The sequence below is a fragment of the Leuciscus leuciscus genome (genome assembly GCF_965113295.1).
Source record: "Leuciscus leuciscus genome assembly, chromosome: 10".
NCBI lineage: Eukaryota > Metazoa > Chordata > Actinopteri > Cypriniformes > Leuciscidae > Leuciscus > Leuciscus leuciscus.
In genome coordinates, this window is record NC_138734.1 from 4,638,918 (window position 1) to 4,660,323 (window position 21,406).

General features: G+C 39.3%; 1 protein-coding gene across 1 annotated transcript in view; it reads left to right on the forward strand.

The window, feature by feature from the left end:
• kirrel3b (kirre like nephrin family adhesion molecule 3b) overlaps nt 1-21,096 on the forward strand; it is a 205,739-nt gene extending 184,643 nt beyond the window's left edge. Inside the window, 8 exon segments of the mRNA XM_082182190.1 lie at nt 3,920-4,020; nt 5,768-5,966; nt 8,074-8,181; nt 9,076-9,159; nt 10,352-10,461; nt 11,067-11,153; nt 16,128-16,560; nt 16,563-21,096. Coding sequence (XP_082038316.1) covers nt 3,920-4,020; nt 5,768-5,966; nt 8,074-8,181; nt 9,076-9,159; nt 10,352-10,461; nt 11,067-11,153; nt 16,128-16,560; nt 16,563-16,705 — 1,265 coding nt within the window. The 3' untranslated portion in view covers nt 16,706-21,096.
• The last annotated feature ends 310 nt before the right edge of the window (nt 21,097-21,406 follow it).

A 21,406-nucleotide genomic window follows, 5' to 3' on the forward strand; every position in this document is an offset into this window, starting at 1 on the left:
GAGGAGTCCAGGTCCTGCATTATTTGCTGGATCTACGGGCAAGAGGACACACGGAGCGTGCACTGTTCATGCAACTGGGTTCATGCAACTGGGTTCAGTCCTCTTGGAGTGCTGTAATGAAAATATATGGCAGCGGAAATGAGGCGAAACAAACCAGGCTCAACCTTTCACATGCTACAATCTGTGAATCACCTCTTACTGCACACAGGTTCATGCACTCTTTCAGCAAGCACTTGCAGTTAGCTGCAATCTGAGAGTACAGTAATTGCTGGGATGATGTTTTTTTTGTTGTTTTTTTTACATTGTTTACATGTGTAGTTTTCAATGGCATGTGTACTCATTATTGGGTTAATGGAACATATTTGTGCATGAAAGCGTTCATGTATGTATGCCAGGAAGATTACATTATGTTTCCGGGGAAAAGTACATTAACTCGGCTTAGAAATGGGACATATGCGTCTCTGTGGAAGGTTGCTACTTCTGGTTTGTGTGCATGAGTGCACTGGTGCACATTTGATGACCAAAAAAACACAGGGAAATATATACTTGTCTAAGTGTATGTGTGTGCACAAGAGTGTTTACACACATAAAAGAGCAAAAAATATATAAAATGGAGAAAATGGAAGCTGAAATGGGGCCCATTTTAGTGTCCTTCCTTTTGGAAATATATATATATATTTTTTTTTTTCATCTCCTGATATCCATACCCAAGGAAAATTAGTATTCCACTTCAATGTCAACTTGCAGATATATAGGAGAAGAGAGAAATCACCAAAGATTAATGATTTGGCAAATGAAAGCTAGTGAAATAAATGGTGACAGTGGTGCAGAGATAAATGTGTTGTGCTTAGCGCAAGGTTAATAATTAATGTAAAACGATAATCGCACTGTGGAATGGTGTAAACTTTTGGTAACACTTTAGATTAAGGAACACATATTCACTGTTAAGATATGCGTTCCCTAAAGTGTTACCAAACTTTTTTTGTTTTTGTAATGAACTGATTTTTTTTGCATAAATTGTAAATGATTAAATGGTCAAAAATGCATCAGATAAGTTTAGGTTGCTCACAACTCCTGAATATGAAGCATGAGAGACCAATGGGACAATGCTCAGTATGTCAGCTGTTGTAATGGAACGTCATCATTAAACGTTTGGGATAGGATTCTGTGGGATGACGACACTTTACACGACACCAACCCATGAGGATCCGTGCATTATAACACTACACACACACACTCCAGCCTTTAACGCATCCTATCGTGTGGATAATGATTTTTGTAGTCGAAGGGTAGCATGCACATAGCATGCGTACACCACAAGCGGGAAGGTATCGCTGCAGGACTGGTGTCTAATGAAGGGGTGTGAAGTGTAACATTCCTCTCCACCAGCCTGATATTCCCCTCACTAAAGCACTCCTACTGTCACAAACCTATTCCCTGCAATCCAATGCTCCTCTCTCTCTCTCTCTCTCTCTCTCTCTCTCTCTCTCTCTCTCTCTCTCTCTCTCTCTCTCTCTCTCTCTCTCTCTCATGCTATAAATTTGCCATTAAAAGGAAATAGCAGTATTGTATTGGGTTTGAATGGGCAGAATCTTAAAGGAGTCTCCTGTGGGCTGGTCTATTTAAGAGCTGTGTTAAGGGTGAGGCAGTGAGGGTCTGGTCTTCATTTTCAATCTTGAGAAGAACTGATTTATGGCAGGCCTCATGTCTCCCGAGGAGATAAGACTCAGCGTGCCAACTGCAAGTTTATTTCTATAGGCAGCAATCGGAAGAGTGCCAATGGTGGAAAAATTTTATTTTGAAGAGATAACGGCCCCCAGAGAGTCTCTTCATGTTCAGTTTTAACCCTGGGGTCTTGAACTTTGAACTCTGGCTTATGCTACAGCTCACCCTCTTTTTCCAAAATGATGTAAAGGGTAAACAATGTCCAGTCTCTCTCTCTCTCTCTCTCTCTCTCTCTCTCTCTCTCTCTCTCTCTCTCTCTCTCTCTCTCTCTCTCTCTCTCTCTCTCTCTCTCTCTCTCTCTCTCTCTCTCTCTCTCTCTCTCTCTCTCTCTCTCTCTCTCTCTCTCTCTCTCTCTCTCTCTCTCCCCCCCTCTCTCTCTCTCACCCAGCCTCCAGCCTTCCCACTCCCCACGGAGTTCCTTAAACCCAGCATTCTGAGGATAAGTGATAAGCTATCTAATTATATTCCTCATTTACAGCCTGATCCATGGGCTGATTCTTCTGAGCCACCGAGCGCTGGCCTTACCTCTGTCAGCAGGGAATGATCTGAATGGATTTACCTTACGCCTGCAACTACACACACACACTCCAGCCTTTAACGCATCCTATCGTGTGGATAATGATTTTTGTAGTCGAAGGGTAGCATGCACATAGCATGCGTACACCACAAGCGGGAAGGTATCGCTGCAGGACTGGTGTCTAATGAAGGGGTGTGAAGTGTAACATTCCTCTCCACCAGCCTGATATTCCCCTCACTAAAGCACTCCATCTGCCTCATGCTCATCTAGATGCTAATTTATTCTAATAAGAGCCAGTTAATAAACTGCAATTACGAATCAGCCGAGAGACACCGCCGCAGATGATTGGCAGATGCATGATTGGTGGATTGGTGTGAATTTGTGTGCATGTGTACGCAAGTGCAGTTTTTGGCAGGGTCGGTAATCCATTAAGCAGGGAAGTTACTCCAAATCTATCCTAGAGAAACATTGTTTACCCTTTACATCATTTTGGAAAAAGAGGGTGAGCTGTAGCATAAGCCAGAGTTCAAAGTTCAAGACCCCAGGGTTAAAACTGAACATGAAGAGACTCTCTGGGGGCCGTTATCTCTTCAAAATAACATTTTTCCACCATTGGCACTCTTCCGATTGCTGCCTATAGAAATAAACTTGCAGTTGGCACGCTGAGTCTTATCTCCTCGGGAGACATGAGGCCTGCCATAAATCAGTTCTTTTCAAGATTGAAAATGAAGACCAGACCCTCACTGCCTCACCCTTAACACAGCTCTTAAATAGACCAGCCCACAGGAGACTCCTTTAAGATTCTGCCCATTCAAACCCAATACAATGCTGCTCTTTCCTTTTAATGCCAAATGTATAGCATGCCATTGCAAGGCCTCAGTATTGCACACTTGATTGGCAGATCCTACAGATGAGATCTTCAGCCTCCTCGGTTAAAGTGTTACACCTCTCTCGAAGCGTGGGCCAGCAGAATTTGTCGATCTTGGAACTGGTAATGTGCATGTCAGCCTTGGTACGTGCTTCTGTAAATCTCCAGGGCAAATTCAACAGTCTCTGTGTCTTATTCACATCCCAGCTGCAGTCCAACTGTACAAATGAGGGTCATTATACAATGCACCAGATTCACAAATGTCAAGACGGCTTGACCGACGCAACTGAAGATGTGCTATTGCTGCACACAGAAAGTGGGTGGTAAACAGAATTTAATGTAAAAGTGAGGTTTGTGTACATTTTCTAGTGAATGAAGAATGTTATAACTTGGCAAACATCCAGACTTAGAGTATATTCAAGTGCACTTTTAGCATTTTTAAAGAGCCAGTTCAAGTGTCTGGAGTGATACTTGAGTCACAGTGAAACATGCCAAATTGATGTAGTCTGATGCATCTTCCACATCCAAACAACCTACAGGTATTTATAATATCTCTAACTGTAGGGGTACAGGTTATACTTTAGGAACAGGTTATACAGCAAATCTATGCAATCAAAAAATACAGAAAATATATGTAATATAAAGCGATGCATCTATTTGAACCTAGACACACTTGTGTCTTCTCTATAGTGTCCTCCAGTCATACGCAGTTTTGAAGAGATTCCTAGGACTCTCTCGCGAACAGGGAACTGTTAGCTCACAGTTCTGAGTATGTGACGAGTGACTATGTGTGTCTTTTCTCTCCTCAGGACCTCCGACCATCTCCAGCACTCAGACACATCAGGCTCCACATGGGGAAAAGGGACAGATCAAATGTTTCATCCGCAGCACGCCACCCCCAGACCGCATCGTGAGTTACTCTCCTTCCAGTGACTCAGCTCAGATAGGACTGCAGCTGTTGAGTGGGCGCTTGCTGTTGTCACATGGCTTGTGTGACTCCATTAGACTCAGTAAACACAGTCCAATAATGCATAACGCACTCATGAGTTACGATCTGTTTAATAAATGAAATTGCATCTCAAATCATTTGTTTCCTCTATATGAGTGAACGGGTATTAGACATGGCAGGCTTACAGCCCTAATTTCTCATTTAATGCATTCTTATGCCCTGTTACCACAGATCCAATTAGGATTTACCACTCTTAGATGAACTGTCTCCTCTCCGGGCCAATTTTTGATTCATTACTCACTCTGTGCATGTGTGTGTGTGTGTGTTTGTGGCTGTGTGCATGGAAGTGCATAGGTAATCTCTGTACGATGTTTACTCGTGTGGCTTTGCTTTTATTGCCATGCTATTTCTAAATGTCAGTTGAATGGGAAAGACTGCTCCTGTGGTCTGGAACAACCAGTAATAACTTTAGAAGTGTAATAACGCCCATAAAGCAGGTGAAAGGAAATGTAAGTCTCTCTTTTGCAAGCTGAAAAGACCAGCTTGCACCAATAGGCTGATTCAGGCTGGTTAATGTTGCTTAGTGTTAGTATAACTGGAAGAGTCATGCTATTTACCTGAAGGGAAAAAAATAAATAAAAAATGGTTGTGGAGCTAAAAAAGAGGGTCTTGCATCTTTAAAATTGTACCACTTTGCAACAAGATTTCTACAGCATGTATTAATCTTAGTTAATGTTGTATCTGTTAATGCACTGTGAACTAAAATGAATATGATCATTTTTTTTTTTATAATTTTAACATTAATGAAGGTTAATAAATGCTGTAAAACATACATTGTTAACAAATGAGACATTATTTTGAAATTTGAACATGAGAAATTAGTCAGATGAGACTTTTCTATCATTTTTGTACCCCATCTGCCCCATTTTTCAGATTTTAACACTTTCTTCGCCTGTGTTTTTTAATTTATTTATAAAGTTGCCATCCACCGCTAGTATTTTTGATATTTTTTACAAACTTTCAGCCCCCAGAATATTTTGTTGTATGTATATCTTAAAATGCAATCTATCTACAGAAAGACAAAGCCTCTTTGAGAGAAAAACAAAAAACAAATATTATTTTATTTAAGCTTCATGCACTCTTTTTTTAATCAACGCGTGAATGTGGGTAAGTTTCATAAAAATAAAAATAAACATTTTGAAAATTGCATTTTTGTCAAAAACTACAGCTGGATCGGATTCAGAACGATGACCAAAACATAGATGGAGTAGATTGAGTCCATCAACACCCCCAATGATTCAAAGTCCTGTGCCTCGTCCTGCGTCGACATTTCATTCTGTAACAATTGGCGTTTTTGATTTATATAATGTTTAATGTTTAATGATCATGTTAGCTTATGTGCGTAAGCAATGCTTCTATTGCTCGTTTCAATTGCTTGTTTGATTCAGAGATTCTGTACTCTTTCAGAAGATGCGTAATAGCGCCCCCTAACATATAACAGTAAAAACATGGATTGCCATAAAAATCCGTCAATGGTGGGAAAGAGTTAAGCATAAACCTCAATAAAATGAGTTAGATGTATGCCTAAACAAGAAGAAGGGAAAACAAGCTATTTAAAAATGATTTTTGCAGTGATGCTACAGACCAGCATCAAGAACGACATACGTATGTTGGTCTATTCAATATGGTTTCTTTTGTTGTTCCTCAGGCCTGGTCCTGGAAGGAGACTGTCCTGGAGTCGGGGACGTCAGGTCGCTACACGGTGGAGACCGTAAGCACAGAGGACGGAGTGCTGTCCACGCTCACCATGAGTAACATCGTACCTGCCGACTTTCAGACCATCTACAACTGCACCGCCTGGAACAGCTTTGGCTCGGATACGGAGATCATTCGCCTCAAGGAACAAGGTGGGATCCAAGGTCCGCCAGGTTCCACCTTCTTTTCTTTAAAACATGTCTGCGGTAGAATAGTGATGCAGTGTTTCATAACCATGGTGTTTGAAAACACTGGAATAGACCAAAAACATTCAGTATTTTCTCCATTACTTTCCATTTATCACTTTATACATTATGTATCACTTTGAGATTAGCAAGTCACATCAACATCATATTAATATTTTTTTCTTAATTTACCAATTTTAGATTACTTTTCATTCGGCAATCGGCAAATTATTATTTCATGGCAACAGCAAAAGTAATTGCACTTTTAACTGCAACTTTAATGAATCTTGTAAATCTATTAACAACACTTAGCACTATTTAATTTGCAGCCTTGCTACAGATGATTATTTCTCTCTTGTGCATTTCTTGCAATGTATCTCCCCAGCGATTTCATGGTTTGGATTTATTTGCATCTAATGCATTTTAGACCTATTTTGTCTAACTTGATCTTTGAAGTGATTTTTTTTTGTTTTTGTTTTTTTTGCTTTTCATGCAGTGTGTAATATAGCAGTTTGTGAATGTAAAAGGTCTGCAAAGTTTTAAAGATCAAAGTGCACGATAGAGTTATCGTCTCCTAAAAGGAAGAATCGATTCTGGACTGCCGAAGCGAGTCATTAGTAATCAATGTAACAATGTAACAAATTTTCATAATGCCAGCCTACGCTCTTCATTGGCTCCCCGCGAACAGCGTCTGCTTTTCCCCGCTCTCAAACACTGTAGTTGTAGCTGAGGTTTGGAAGGGTTTGGTTCATGTTGTCGACTTGTCGAGAATACACTGTTTAGACTCGCGCTTGATTTGATAACGTCACCATCGTTACTTTTCGTATCACTATCAGCGCTAAGGAAACCTCCGGAGATGAAATTCAGATATGGTAATGAGTGTTTAGTTTCCAAAACGCGCCGCAAACGGTCGACCAATCATGACAGACTGAGCCATCTGACCAATCAGAGCAAAGAAGGCTCTCAGAAAGGAGGGGTTTAGAGAGACTGAATCTTCGAATGAACCGTTTTCAGACTCTTTGAGAAATGAGGTGATGTGCAATGTATATAATGAGAAAACTAAAGTCGGACCTTGGACGCATGTAAACCTATTGTAGGAGACTCCCAAATAAAATTAGAAACCTTTAAAATAGCATAATACGGGCACTTTAATGAACTACTTTCCACCACATAAATGAGAATTTGGCCATCGTTTACTAATTTCAAACCCTTTTGGATTGTGTTTTGTTTGTTTTCCAGTGAAATGTAGAAGAAATTGTACAAAATGTGCTGGTTGCTCTTTTCTGAGAAATTACAATGAATGGTTACAAAAAAAAGCAGGCAAATACATCAAAAGTATCATTATACAACTCTTCCAAAGTCTTCCAAAGCCATATGATATCTTTGTGTAACAAACATTTTGGGGTAAACTATTCTTTTAATGAAAAATGCATTTCTGGGTTTTTAATACTTGCATGCAGTAATGCAGACATTAAATATGCAAATTGATAAGTACACAGGGGTCATAATGCTTAATTTACTGTGAGACAGTAATTAGCATTGTACAGCTTATTGTCTGACTCTCATTATCATTTGGCCATAAAATCTGGTTATCATTTGGTATAAATATACCAACAAAAGTACAAATAAAACAGTTGATTTGGCTCTAATTAGCCAAAGCACAGCATATCAAACACTCATGGGATTGATGGAATTCACATTACACCCACGTCCAATCAGAGTATGTAAATGATCCAAGGTGAATGATAAAATCCGATGCAGAGTTCACATTCAAGACATTAAGTATGTGCTAAACATATGCGATAATTGGCATGTCTGCAAATTTTTACGCCTGGTTTTCACGTAAACGGAGGATACCTGTGCTTTCTCTAGAAGGTGATGGCAGTGTTAATTGCCTTTGAATAGATGCCTTGAAAGTGCAAATGTCTCTTTGACACATTTGATTCTCATTTGTTCCATGCTGGTGCGGGTCTTGAAATATGTTCAGGAGTGAGAGGTGGTGTGTGTGTTGCTGGATCCACCAGTCCTGCCCATGCTGTGTTATTGTAGAAGGCTCTGTTTTGTTTTCCAACAGAATCCCTCCCTGTTGCTGTGATCATCGGCGTGGCAGTTGGCGCTTTCGTTGCATTCATCGTCCTCATGGGAACCATCGGAGCGTTCTGCTGTACACGCTCTCAGAGAAGTATGTACCTCTCAGCCAATTGGCTTCCTGCATGTCCATCACCAGAACAAGTGCTCCTCAGTCAGACAAAGGGCAGGTTGTTAAGGTGTTCATGTCACTTCACAGAAACCAAGCCTTTATTTCTATATATTCCTTTTAGTTGAGTGTTTGTGTAGGGTTGGGTGGTATGACGGTATAGACCAGAAATGCTAAATTCTGCAATATTAAAAACTTTAGTATTATTCCAATGTAGTCAACATCTTTGATTATAATGTGGGGGATTTAGCTGAAGTGCGCCATGTGTTTTTGGTGTCGCTAACTGTACATTGGTAAGGTTTAATTGTAGGTTGCTTACAGTGATGTAGAAACATTGCAACATGATTTGCATTAATTGAAATATTTAACTGAAGTGCTTTTATACAAACACATGTGAGGCTGTGCATAAACACTTATGTATTACTGTTCTGAGTTTTTTGTTATTTACGTGTGCATTTTAGTGCATGATTTTTATGTTGATTAAGGGGTGTAATATGTCATGAATAACATTTAAAAATGTAATTCGTAATGCTATAACTATATGATATTATATGTAAATGTTACTACCTAAATATCATCATTTTACATCATGATTCTCAAAATCTTACATTCATTTTTTTTTTTTTTTTTTTTTGTGGCAGTAAAAAGCTTTTTTCTTACAAATCTTTTTGCTACTCATGAGGCTTTTGTCATACCGCCCACCCTTATCTCTGTGTTTCTTATTTGTTGTCCTTTTACCGCATCCATTCTCTCACATGATCAAAAGAGAAAACTGCTCATCCATGTACAGGTTAGCGTCAGACAGCGAAAAATGAGCTTGCAGTTTATGATTGTTGGTGGCATTTCTAGCGTTGAGCATGTTGTTGTTGTATGCCACAGAAGACGCTCACCTGGTTATGCCTACACTGCCCACCTCCATCTGTGCTCAGCAGAGAGAACTTGCAAGCAAAATTAAGACAGAAAGTAAGACCTGTTACCTGACCGTCACCAATTATCTATAAACATGTTCTTCAATGCGTCAAGATGAGCTGTGTGATTCTAATGTGATGTATAATGGTTCCTCTAGGGTTCCTCTTATCTTGGTTCTGTGGTGTTATGCTGCCTTCAAGTCCTCCTACTGAAGATTTAGGATGTTGTAAACATGACGGAATGTGGTTTTATTTGGAATAAAATGGGCAATTTAATATTTCAGTTAGACTTTATATAAGGTTACATTGGTTAACTGCATTAGGTAACAAGAACTAACAATGGAAAAATATTATAAATCATTTATTCATTTTAGTTACTGTTATTTTTAACATTTACTAATGCATTATTAAATCACAAGTTGTCTCTGTTTGTTTTATTTCATGGACCTGAGCTAACATGACCTAACAATGAACAGCAGTTCATTAACTAATATTAATAAAGATTAATAAATACTGCAACAAATGTATTGCTCATTGTTAGATCATGTTACTTAATGCATTAACTAATGTTAACTAATGGAACCTTATTGAAACATGTTCACAACATTTCTCTCTATTTAATTCACTTTTTCTGACAAATCAGGAAACTATTTACGCGCTAGCGCATCAAAATGAAGAACATATAGAAGCTTTAGCTTAATGTCACACTAATAGTGAGTATTAACTCACTATTAACTACAACTTTTGCACTCAATAATTATAGTTAGTAAGGTAGTTGTTAATTTTAGGTTAATCATTTTATTATGATAATAATATGTGCTTTATAAGTAATAATAAACAGCCAATATCTTAGTAATATGCATGCTACTAAGCAACTAGTTAATAGTGAGAATTGGACCCTAAACTAAAGTGTTACCATAATAAATTACATAATGAATTATCAAATTAATATAATAATCAATTATTATATATATATATAAAAAAATATTATAATATAATATATGCTAATTATCAAAACTATAAAAGTATAAATTCTTATATATCATTACTGACATGCCCCAATGTCAGAAAGTTGGGATTCATCTTAGTTCGTAAATGTGACTTGAAGGCAGCATTTGTGTTTAGGGACTCTTATTAAGGCAATGTGAAGTGGCATGGAGATAGATATTTAAAAAAGATATATATTTCACATCAGTACATTACACAAAATGGCACGACTGGAGTAACATATGTAACTTTCCTCTCAGACCTCAAAGGTGTGGTATCAGCCAAGAACGACATTCGAGTGGAAATTGTACACAAAGATCACAACGCAGCCCGAGAAAACGAGGAACACTCCGCCATGAAGCAACTCATGGTGAGTCACATTCTGAAGTAAACATCCCGCTTGCCATTACCCCATCAGCACCCCCAAATCAACAAGCTAGCTCATTATACTAGTCCCTGTCACGTCCTTAGCTAATGAATGCTAATCATCCCCACCCCAACACTAATAGCGCCTATCTCCCTTGCCACTGCTAACGTCAAACCCATGAATAATGCAGCATAAGTGTGAGAACCCTGCTGGCCTGGATGCCTATATTTAGCCCCTAGCCTGCATTTCCTGGGAGGACATGGGTATAGATGTAATCATAGAGATGCCAGTGATCAAGTGTTTGTCAAAAAAAACATGCTGCCCCCTTCTTTGGGAATTTCACTCATTGCCACACAAGCCTCAAAGTTAAGGATGCAAAACTTATGACAAAGCAAGACAAGAAATTTGGACACCTCCCAAATATGGTGTTGCATTGCAAATTTCGGCTAATGACATGCAGAATATTCACAGGAAATTGCCCCAGTTGAAGTAGCTTTCCTTTTGGAATTTGGAAGTGTTTTGGAGTACCCAAGCTGCACAGTGATTTGCGGGAAAGGGAGAGAGTAACCCAGATATTAACGTGAGGATGGGTCTGTTGTTTGCCACAGATTGAACGGGGAGAGTTTCAGCAGGAGTCCGTTCTGAAGCAACTTGAGGTTCTTCAGGAAGAGGAGAAAGAGTATCAGCACATCAAGGTACGTCTCCATGGGATTTGAAGGAAGTGATATAAGAAAGAGAGGAGTTGCATTCCATTGCAAAAAAAAGGTTCTCAAGTTTGAGGGCCAGATTTACTAACTGCTTGAGCCAGTGCAAACCCTCTTTTGGTGTTAAAAAAATACTGTCAGGATTTACTAAAGACATGCAGTGGAAAAAATAGCGCTGAGAAGGTGTGGACAGGGTTATATTTGTGGATGGCCTTACTGTACATGACTTTGTAGGAGTTTCCCTTTCAGACGCAAAATTTATGAGAGTATTTTAATGAATCATACAAGGTGATTTACTAGGGTTTGCGCTAGTCAATTTACTGGTATTTGCGCCATTATTTAACACCCAATAAGCATGTCTTAAACCCATTTTGCACCTGTGTTTATTAGATTTGTTAAACGTTTTCAACTTCTTCCGCAAGCAACGCCAGTGACAACCCACAATTCAGTTCGGCAATGCATGACGTCACCCATTCAAAGTAAACGAGAAGTGTTGACGCCGACGCCCTGTGTGAATGCACCGTCACTGACTGCGTGTCCACACAAAACATGACATTAAAGCACGCGGCCAAAGAAAAACAAGATTGTTGTCTTGTGCTGTGTAGAAAGCACGAAGCCGAAATAAACATGAACCGTGCATTAAAAAAAAAGCATGCGGCCCGAGCGAACCCAAAGCCACGCACTCACACAACAAGTCTAAAGCGCACAAGAATGAGTGAATTCTCATCCCATGTGAAGTGACAGAACCGTGACGTGGCATCACTGTGAAAACCATAGATATCATATAATAAAGGCTAGATGTCTTATGGTGGAGTCACTTCCGGCATCACCGGCGGCCATCTTACCACAGGGAAGCTGTGAATCAAGGTGAGTGATCAGCACGCACACAAATCCTCTTATCTCACTGAAACCTTGACGGATTTACAAACGGTTTGGTTTCTTACAAACGTTATTAAAGTGGCTATAATTATTTCATATGGAAGTCCATTGTTATATTAATTCATATGTATGCAGTGTCATAACTACATCTCTGACGTTTATAACAAACCAAATCGTTTGAAAATCGGTAGGAAATTGAGCAAGTTATGGTTATTTAAAAGTACATGCACCATGTTACGAGTGAGCGAGCACCCTGTGGTAAGATGGCCGCCGTGTGCGGACGTCGACCTCCATTGGCCAGCAGCGCGCACGAGACATCTAGCCTTTATTATATGATATCTATGGTGAAAACACCCTTTTGGAATTTAAGAGTGTATGTGCTTAAATAGATTGAATAAATAAAAAGATAATCTTAATATTCATTTTCAAATAATGGTTCTTACTCATAAATAATATTTCATACTTTGTTGATCTGCAATGGTAATTACATTTCTCTACACAATTGCTGCTAATTATTATCTTTATTTGATTTATAAATAAATAAGCCATTAAGGTCTTTCTCCATCGCTTTCTCAAACGAGAGCTCTGTTAGGGGTCTGTTGTGTGGGAGCACTGCTGCACTGCTAACACTTAAGAAGTCACACAGAACAAAATAAAGCAGTTTTAATGTGAAACTGAAGGAATGTGATAACTGCATTAAAAAAAGGATGCTAAGGCTTTATAATGAGTGTTCATCATTAATGCCAGGAAATTGCTTAGAAAATTGATATTTAAAATTTTGTTCAGCCAAAACCAATATTTAAGGAAAAAAACTAATTAAAGTCTTATACGCAATTAAATCCTTTAAGCATTTGCACTGATCATCGAGTATGTTAAATAAGATACTAATTTAGCTAAATTTTGTGTGAGCACAAAGAATAACTATTGTAATTATAGTTTGATTAACATATGATCCCACCGTTAAGCAGACAGCAGTTCCTGACAAGAGTAACATAGCTTTTGTTCTCTCGCTTGTACTTATTTCCGAGTGCAAACGCAGTGTTCCTAAAGTCTGCTTCACCTGCTCCCAGCGGGACTGATTCCCTCCCTACATGTAGATGAGTGTGTAAAATAAGCAGTGTGAACAGATATGGAGTGCACACAATCCCTGTTGCCTGATAAAACCGCGCCTGACAACGCCTTTCTCGTGTTGTCATAGAGAAGTCACCTACCGGTGATTATCGTCTCTCCCCCGCGGGATCTGGCCTGCGCACCCGCTCAAAATGGCATCCACGTCCACTTTTGGCGCCTGTTTTGCTTCTTAGCAACTGTGCTGATAAAGCACCACGACAACGACAGCAGCCATGGTATCAAGTTCCTTCGCTTTGATTTTTTCTTTCCATGACAGATTGAAAAGCCCTGATTCTGAAGTCCAATTAAAGCTGAAAAGTACAGACTGACAACCAGTTTGTGTATCAAGGTTTTGTCTAATTAGCCTGTAATGATGTTTTGAGGGTACTGCTAAAGATGGTCACTTTACTCCAGTTACTGATCCAAACATATTTGTATTACCTCTGTTTGAAGTATGCATGTTTCTGGCCTTTTTAATGATCTGAAACAGAAGTGAGGGCACTACAGAAAGAAAGAGAAAAGATGCATCACACAAGCAAATTGTCAAGAAATGTAGCTTCAGTTTACAGTGTTAGATGATGGTCGAAATAAAGGAGAAGCATGTAGAATAAAACATTACACTGCAATCAAAGACATTCCGATTTTGACGGGGTAAATTAGTAAAAGAAGAGTTAGTAAAAAAATAATAGATAATGTACTACAATATTTTTTGCCAAGGTTGCATGAGAAAAACTCCTAACTCTTAATTTTGATGGTCCACTTTAGACATTCATCTAACTATAAGTAAGTTTGCAACTACATGTCAACTAGCAGTCATTAGAGTATTAGTAGACTGTCTGCTAAATATCTGCTGACACTTTATTTTGATGCTCCCCAGCTGACTAACTTTGCAAGTCTACGTCAACTAACTCCCATTAATTTGCAAACTACATGTCAATGTTGACATGTAGTTGCAAAGTTACTTATAGTTAGTAGAATATCTAAAGTGGATTATCAAAATAAAGTGTAACCCAAAATTAATATTTGAAACACAAATTAAGCTAACCTCATCACGGTTAACTGAATAGGGCTACAGTATACTTACAGGGTATAATAGTATTAAGACTTCTGTCAGGACCACTATCAAGGATTAGCAGTTCTGTTCTGACTGGATGAGAGGAGCTGGGGATGGAGGAGGGTAATTAGCTCCCGAGCGACACGATAAAGCTGATTGGACCTTTATATAGGAATTCTGTGATATGCGTCATATTCCTGTAGACGTGTATCAGCTGAGAGTCAGCTGATGTGAGCCTGACTGACGTGACCGGGCAGCAGAGTCCTGCACGGGTCCATTTTTGGAGACCCGCCCCCGCCCGTACCCGCAAAGTCCAGCACCAGATCCGACCCGTCACCCGTGATAATATCAAAATTAAATCCGCACCCGCCCAGACCCGTTAATATTTGGCCCGTTACCCGACCCGTGCCAGCTATAAACCACACAGGTGACGCGTTCATGTAACATAAGGGTGCGCTGCCAATAACGCACCTAAAAGCTGTCACAAAGAACTGGGAAAAGTAATGATTATTAATAGGCCTGTCAAATATATAAATGAGACATTTCAATTGTTTATTAATAAGCAAGTGTTTCTGTGTCAAAGATGACGATGCTGACTCGCGATCTTCACAGTAGTGAATGCGCCAGAAAGAAATGCACATTTCATACGGATTATAAGCAGAGAACAGTCTGTTTTCATTCGTTTTGAATTGTTTTGTTTAAAAGTACACATTTCATGCTTTCTATTTCTCAGGTTTGTGAGGCAAGTAGCTTATACGATGAGTTTCGTTCATTTAAGAGACGATCAGTTCACGCGCGGGCGCCTCCGGCCGTGTCCTGATTATATTGCCTGCCTGCTATATTTACTTATTTATTAAATCCATGAATTTGGTAGATGAAACATTGATTAAAATGAAGATACAATTAATACAAAACGAAATTCACTTTAAAGAAAGGCTTAACAAACTTAATGAAGTGGTCAGAATCATGTCTGCCCACTCCATTTGTCTCACGATATTCGGGATCATCTTATCTTATTCATGCTTTTCACTTTTCATATAATCAACATGAAAATTTTTTTAAAAAGTATATTATTTTATTTAAACATGAATATGAAACTAAATAGTTTTTTAATGACTGGGCTACAACACATAGGCCTATTAGCCTACAGTACAGAGAAATTTAATTTCGCAACTTGGTCGGACTAAAAGGGGAGAAAAAAATTAAATTGTGTCGGTCCTAAACTGACAGGGTCGGTCGGGTTACGGCAAACAAGAATATTTTCAAGGATGGCCTGACTAAAACACATATTTGCGTATGTGTAATGCTGGTAATTTAGACATACAAAATATTGCACATATTTTTCATCCGCTACCCGCCCGCAAGGAGTTCATTATCCGCCCGCGTCCCCGCCCGTGAATTTTAGGAATGTCACAATCCACCCGTTTTAGCCACTTTTATGCGGGTACCCGCGGGTACCCGACCCGTTGCAGGACTCTGCCGGGCAGAACTAGCGCTACGCTTGATTTTTTTCAAAAATTTGACTACGATCACATTCCCAAAAGCTGACATACTGTGGGGTCTTCAAAAATTCCGGATATTGTACAAAATGTTTGAGTATAAGATAATCTTTGACATACTTAAAGGGTGTTCACACTGACATTGATTGAATTGCTGGAGGTTTCCAACTCTAAGTGCATTTGGTTTCTAGTAGTCATTCACGCTTAACTGTATGCAGCTGTGCAAGACAGTATTGCTTTGATCCCTATTTGCATTAAGTTGAGCTCAGTGTGAATTGTTCAGATAATGGCAACTCTTGAAAATGAATGGCTTCGCTGTTAGTGCAAAAGCTCTTTACAACTATTTATTTACTGTTGCCTAGAGTCATTTCGTTTAACTCCTTTCATTCAATGACATGTTTGTTAATGCATTGTTCTTCAAAGGATCCCACTAATGGATACTACAGTGTGAACACCTTTAAGGAGCATCATGGCACCCCAACCACGCTGGCAGGAAACCAGACCACGGAGATCCGGCGAGACCCTGCCACAGCCACTACCGGCAAACAGCGGGTTCCCACAGGAATGTCTTTCACCAACATCTACTCTACCTTGGGTGCTGGACCCAACCGCCTGTACGACTACAGCCAGCGGTTTGTGCTGGGCATGGGCAGCAGTTCCATCGAGCTTTGCGAGCGAGAATTCCAGCGAGGATCGATGAGTGACTCCAGCTCTTTCCTGGACACACAGTGCGACAGCAGCGTCAGCAGTTACAGCAAGCAGGACGGCTATGTGCAGTTCGACAAGGACAGCAAGGCCTCGGCCTCCTCCTCGTCCCATTACTCTCAATCATCATCCCAGAACTCAGACCTCACGCGGCCCCTGCAGAAACGCATGCAGACCCATGTCTGACTGCAGGAGATGGACAGAAGTCAAAGGAATCCAGCGATGGGTTTGGCCAAAGGGGATTACCCCTCCCACCCCCCCAGACAAGAATCAGGAAGCAGTTCAAGCACATCTAGCACGCCAGTTTAATTTTACCCTTTTAACATTCTTTGATATATGTGGATATTCATCATTTGTCCAAATCTTATTTACAGCTCTGAAAAGCCTTACCGTTTTCAGATCCTTGTCATGAGCTCATGGACTACCCTTCCCAATGCCCTTAATGTCTGGGCCAAAAACTTTCTCCAAACAACCGTGTGCCACAGTGACGTCACTTGCCAACACAGAAAGACACAAGAAACAAAACCAGTGTCCTTGCTGTAGTTCCAGCAACATTGAAACAGCTCTGAATGAATGGCCTCCTCGGAGAATGCATAGCAACATTGCTCAGATGAGGAGAGTCGATGAAGGCTACACTCCTTACCACTCCTCGGCACCATTAGAGGACAATGCTCTGTTGCTCCTGTACATTCAAGCACAACTGTTGAAGTTGTATGTAAGATTTCTCAATGCCTCTACCACAGCTAGCTAAACAAAAGAAAAAATATAAAAGGACAAAAAAACAAAACAAAACAAACAAACATGTAAGAACTGAATTAAAAACTAATGTCAGTCAGTATCTTTGGATTCTGGCCCTTCTGACAAAAGTTTGTCTGACATACCAATGTGAGAATCTCAGATAGAAAATGGCCATGAGCTGTCGGTTTACCATTCAGAGATAAGATATTTGTGTACTTTGTTGTTCTTTCTTTCTGAACATTCTTTATTTCCAGTGTTTTAACAACTTGATTTCAAAATTCATTGGACTTGCACTGGGAACTAAGTGGATGATGTAATCTCGTCTACTTGAGAGCACTCAGTAGGACTATTTAAGGTGTGTGGCCATTTGAGCCTGAGAATGTGTTTTTTTTATTTTCTTTTTTTTTAAATACTATTCTTTCCGAAAAGGGTTGATCTGGTTTGGTGTGAATAATGTGCAGATGATGGGAACAATGATGTTTGGATTTTAAAAAGATGCACTATGTCCTGTGTCCTGTTGTGTGAAGTCAAATTATAACGCTTACAAATCTTCCTTTCGATTCATAAAAAAAAAAATAATAAAAAAAATCGCCTGAGCTTGTTACACATGTGCTAGATATATTTTCAAATCGCTTGTTTCTTGCAAAACACAAATTTAGTTTACAAATCGAGATCCAAGTACTTTACATTTTGCTCCAGGTTGAATCTTCTGTCTGCTCTTCATGTGGCTGCCATTGGACTGTACAGCATTGAGTACTCTCACTGTTATAAGTGAGCAATTTGTGTTCATGTTTTTTGAATGGAGTGTGGGCTTTCATACTTAATGTAAATGTGTGTTGTTGTTGTTTTTTCCCAATGTTTTACTCTACAGAACTGAAATTGCAACCTATGGCACTACTGATAAATCAAGCACTTCACTCAAAACACTTGCAAGGTAATATCACCCTTAGTCCCGAGTCAAGGTACTGAAATAAAGCTAACAGCAATTGAGCTAGGATCGCATGCTACGTAGAATGTGTAGAGAGATGCAAACAGAAGCCAAAGCTGTGGTGTATGGCAAGCTGGAAAGGCATTTGGCCAAATACTGTATAGTTACTAAACCACAGGGAAGAGTAGAAGCTCCAAACACATGTATTTCTGGCTGTTTTGAAAGTACAAATCATCCAGTGTTCTTCACAAAAGTATTATGCCACAATTCATTAGAAATGGATATAATTGCTTTCATTATCTGCTCTATTTTTTAATTCATTCAGCATTTTGGTTATCGCTATACTGGGGAGAAATATTCAGACTACAAAAAAAAAAGAAAAAAGAAAAGAGGTCAAAATTATGGCAGCATGTTTTTCTAGTACTAGTCAAGAGCACAGCATTATCTATGTGGTGTTACATTAAGTGGCATAATTGTATGAAATTGCCACTGACTCCTTATAACAAGGTTGAGGCTCATCCCAGTAAGTGTGCCAACTGTGCTTACATCCACTGATACCAACACCTCTCTCCCTGCCAAAGTTGTCCTGGGTTATGGCACTCTGAATCCTTACCAAGCCCTATGACTGCACAAACAGATTGGGCATGAAAGCTATCAGTGTGTTTTGCTTATCAAAGCTTCTGACACTCCACTCTTGTATCTCCTCGTCAAGTTATCTCCCATTGGGCTCGCTCATAAAGATATAAATGACCAGAGGCGATCTCTCATATAAACAAGGAAAGGAACTGTGGTTCTCACTCTTGAAATGCAAAGATCCTGATGTTGACCCAAAGGAACCAATTTGATTTGTACAGACCTGACAGTTCCTCCCTTCAACCCGGATTCAAGAAACACTGCAAGGCGTGACGCCGCTGAGTCAGTCGGTGCTGTAAGCACTTTACGTATGATTATGTTTGTGGCATTTCAATGGGTTTCATACATGAGTGCTGTTGGATGAGTCTAATTTTACAAATGGATTGGTGCCCATTGTGGGGCTTAAACAGGAAAAGGCCTGTTTCAGTGCTGATAATATAGCTCAGTCTTCCCTACACTGTATATAAATCCTTCATGCTCTCTGTGTGTACATTTGCAGTTATTTTGCTTTGTTCTTTAGTCAATTTCATTCGTAAAGGGCAGAAAGCAAATCACACCATTGATACTGTACAATCAATCTTTAATTTAGAAATGTCCTCTCAGTTGATGGCGATGCCAGTGCTATACCCATAGGCAGAGAAGTGTTTAAAATGAAATATCTATATGTTACTTTACTTTGCCTATCTTTCTTTATTGATAGCTGGGCACAAAAATGTTTCCCGCAAGGTGAAATGAAAAAAATACAGACCTATAGAAATCTTGCAACACACAGCAATCAAACTTGCAACGTGCAATGAATTCAGATCCAGGGTTTTTACACCTTTTGACCGTTTCGGAGAAATCGTTTTATTGACATTGGCCAGAAACTGCACTTTGTGAGTGAAATGAAATACTTTAAAGCTGAGCATAACAAGAAATAATAGGTTTTGCATAGAATATATTTGTGGGAACCCTGCAAATATGAAAAACTACAAACAAATTATAGCCTAATTCTCAATATTATCAGTTTTAAATACAGACTTTAAAAGGAGTTGAAGTGTGTAATTTCTCCATGTAAAATTGCTTTCTCTAACCATGGCATTAGTTTGGGGTGTGGCTGCCAGTTAATATGTCTAATAACAGATGAGAGAGAGAGAGGAAACCTGTTAGTAAACCATAATTTTGGCAATTCTGTTTAGTGACACTGAATGCAAAGAAACTACACACTACAACTTAATATTAATGCATTTAATTAAATGGATTAATGCTGAACAACCTTATCCAAGACATACTTTGAATAATGGGCAGCTACTGTACCATCCCTTTTGCCACTGCATTTACTTCCACTTTACAATGCTAATAGAGCCATATGGGTATTAATTATTTGACATTAGCATTTGTGTTAACAGTTTATACCATATGGACTAGTTGATTCAGTCTTAAAACATGGGAAAAAAGCCACAAAATCTCTCAAAACAGGTCACCATTCATGTAAAGAAGCTGCTAGCACGTGCTAAAATGAACATGGCGCTTGTAAGCAAATATTGGATTGTGGCTGTTGCTCTGTTTGAGTAGCTCTCCGTACTCTTTTGTAGCCTGTGTACTTTTCTTATCGCCCAGCCCTGGTGAGTTTCAATCCCTTCTCCCACTGGACCGCAAGTCTTGCCTGATTCAGGCACCAGATGGTCATGCACTTACAACCAAACCAAACAGATGAACAAATATCACTCTGAATGATAGGACAGGGTCATTGCCAGTTTCAGACAGCAGACCACATTTATGGCTTTTACATTTCTCCCCTGACATTTCAGCACAGCCAGGCGGGCTACTGGCTGATGGAATGTTATGAATTCCCCTCTCTCGCCAATACTGTTTTATATAGGCCTCTCTATTATGACGATCCCAGAGCGAGTTTTGTTTGAGGATGGTCACAGTATTGGCTGCATAGGCATATTATTGTGTAAGCACTGCAACGATGATTTGTAAAATGTACAGTACGTAAGAGAGCGGATTATGTTCAGTGATGGGCAGCTCTCTACGAATGGTTTGTGTCAGTTGTGTATTCTTTTTTTTTTACATGTCTTAAGCACTTTCTACATCAGATTTTTATTTCAATTTTTATTTCCACAAGACAATATCTAGTTAGTCTTTAAGTGACAAGCTACTGCCGTAACAAAGATGGTGTGTGTGTGTACACAGAGGTCGAGAAAATCAATCCAGCAGTTCTGAAGTTATTATACTGTAATGTACTGGAGTTATGAAAGAAGGTTAACCACTATTTTCTTGCAGTGACTCTTCTCTATCAGTAAAAGCATTAAAAAGATGTACTTTACCTGTAATGGTCTGTGATCTTATGATGCTTTGGCTCTGTATATTTCTGAAAGAAAATTGAAAATCATTTCAAAAAGAGTTGTGCTTGATGTCTTTATTCTCTATGTGTGTTTTTGCTTGTGGGGGGGGGGGGGGGGGGGTGGGGGGGGGGGTTGGGGGATCAAAATATATCAAAGTCTATATAGATATAAATCAAAAGGCAAATGGATTATATCAAATCTATTTTTAACAAGTAAAACTTCCCATCCCATTTTAATGAAAGTGCATTTCAATGCTGAAAATAATGTCACTTATTTTGTTAGGATATTAAGCCTATTATATTTTCTATCTCCCCTAAATGGTTCTTGCATTGTATTATTTGCAATGCTTTTCCTCTTTTTTCCTCATT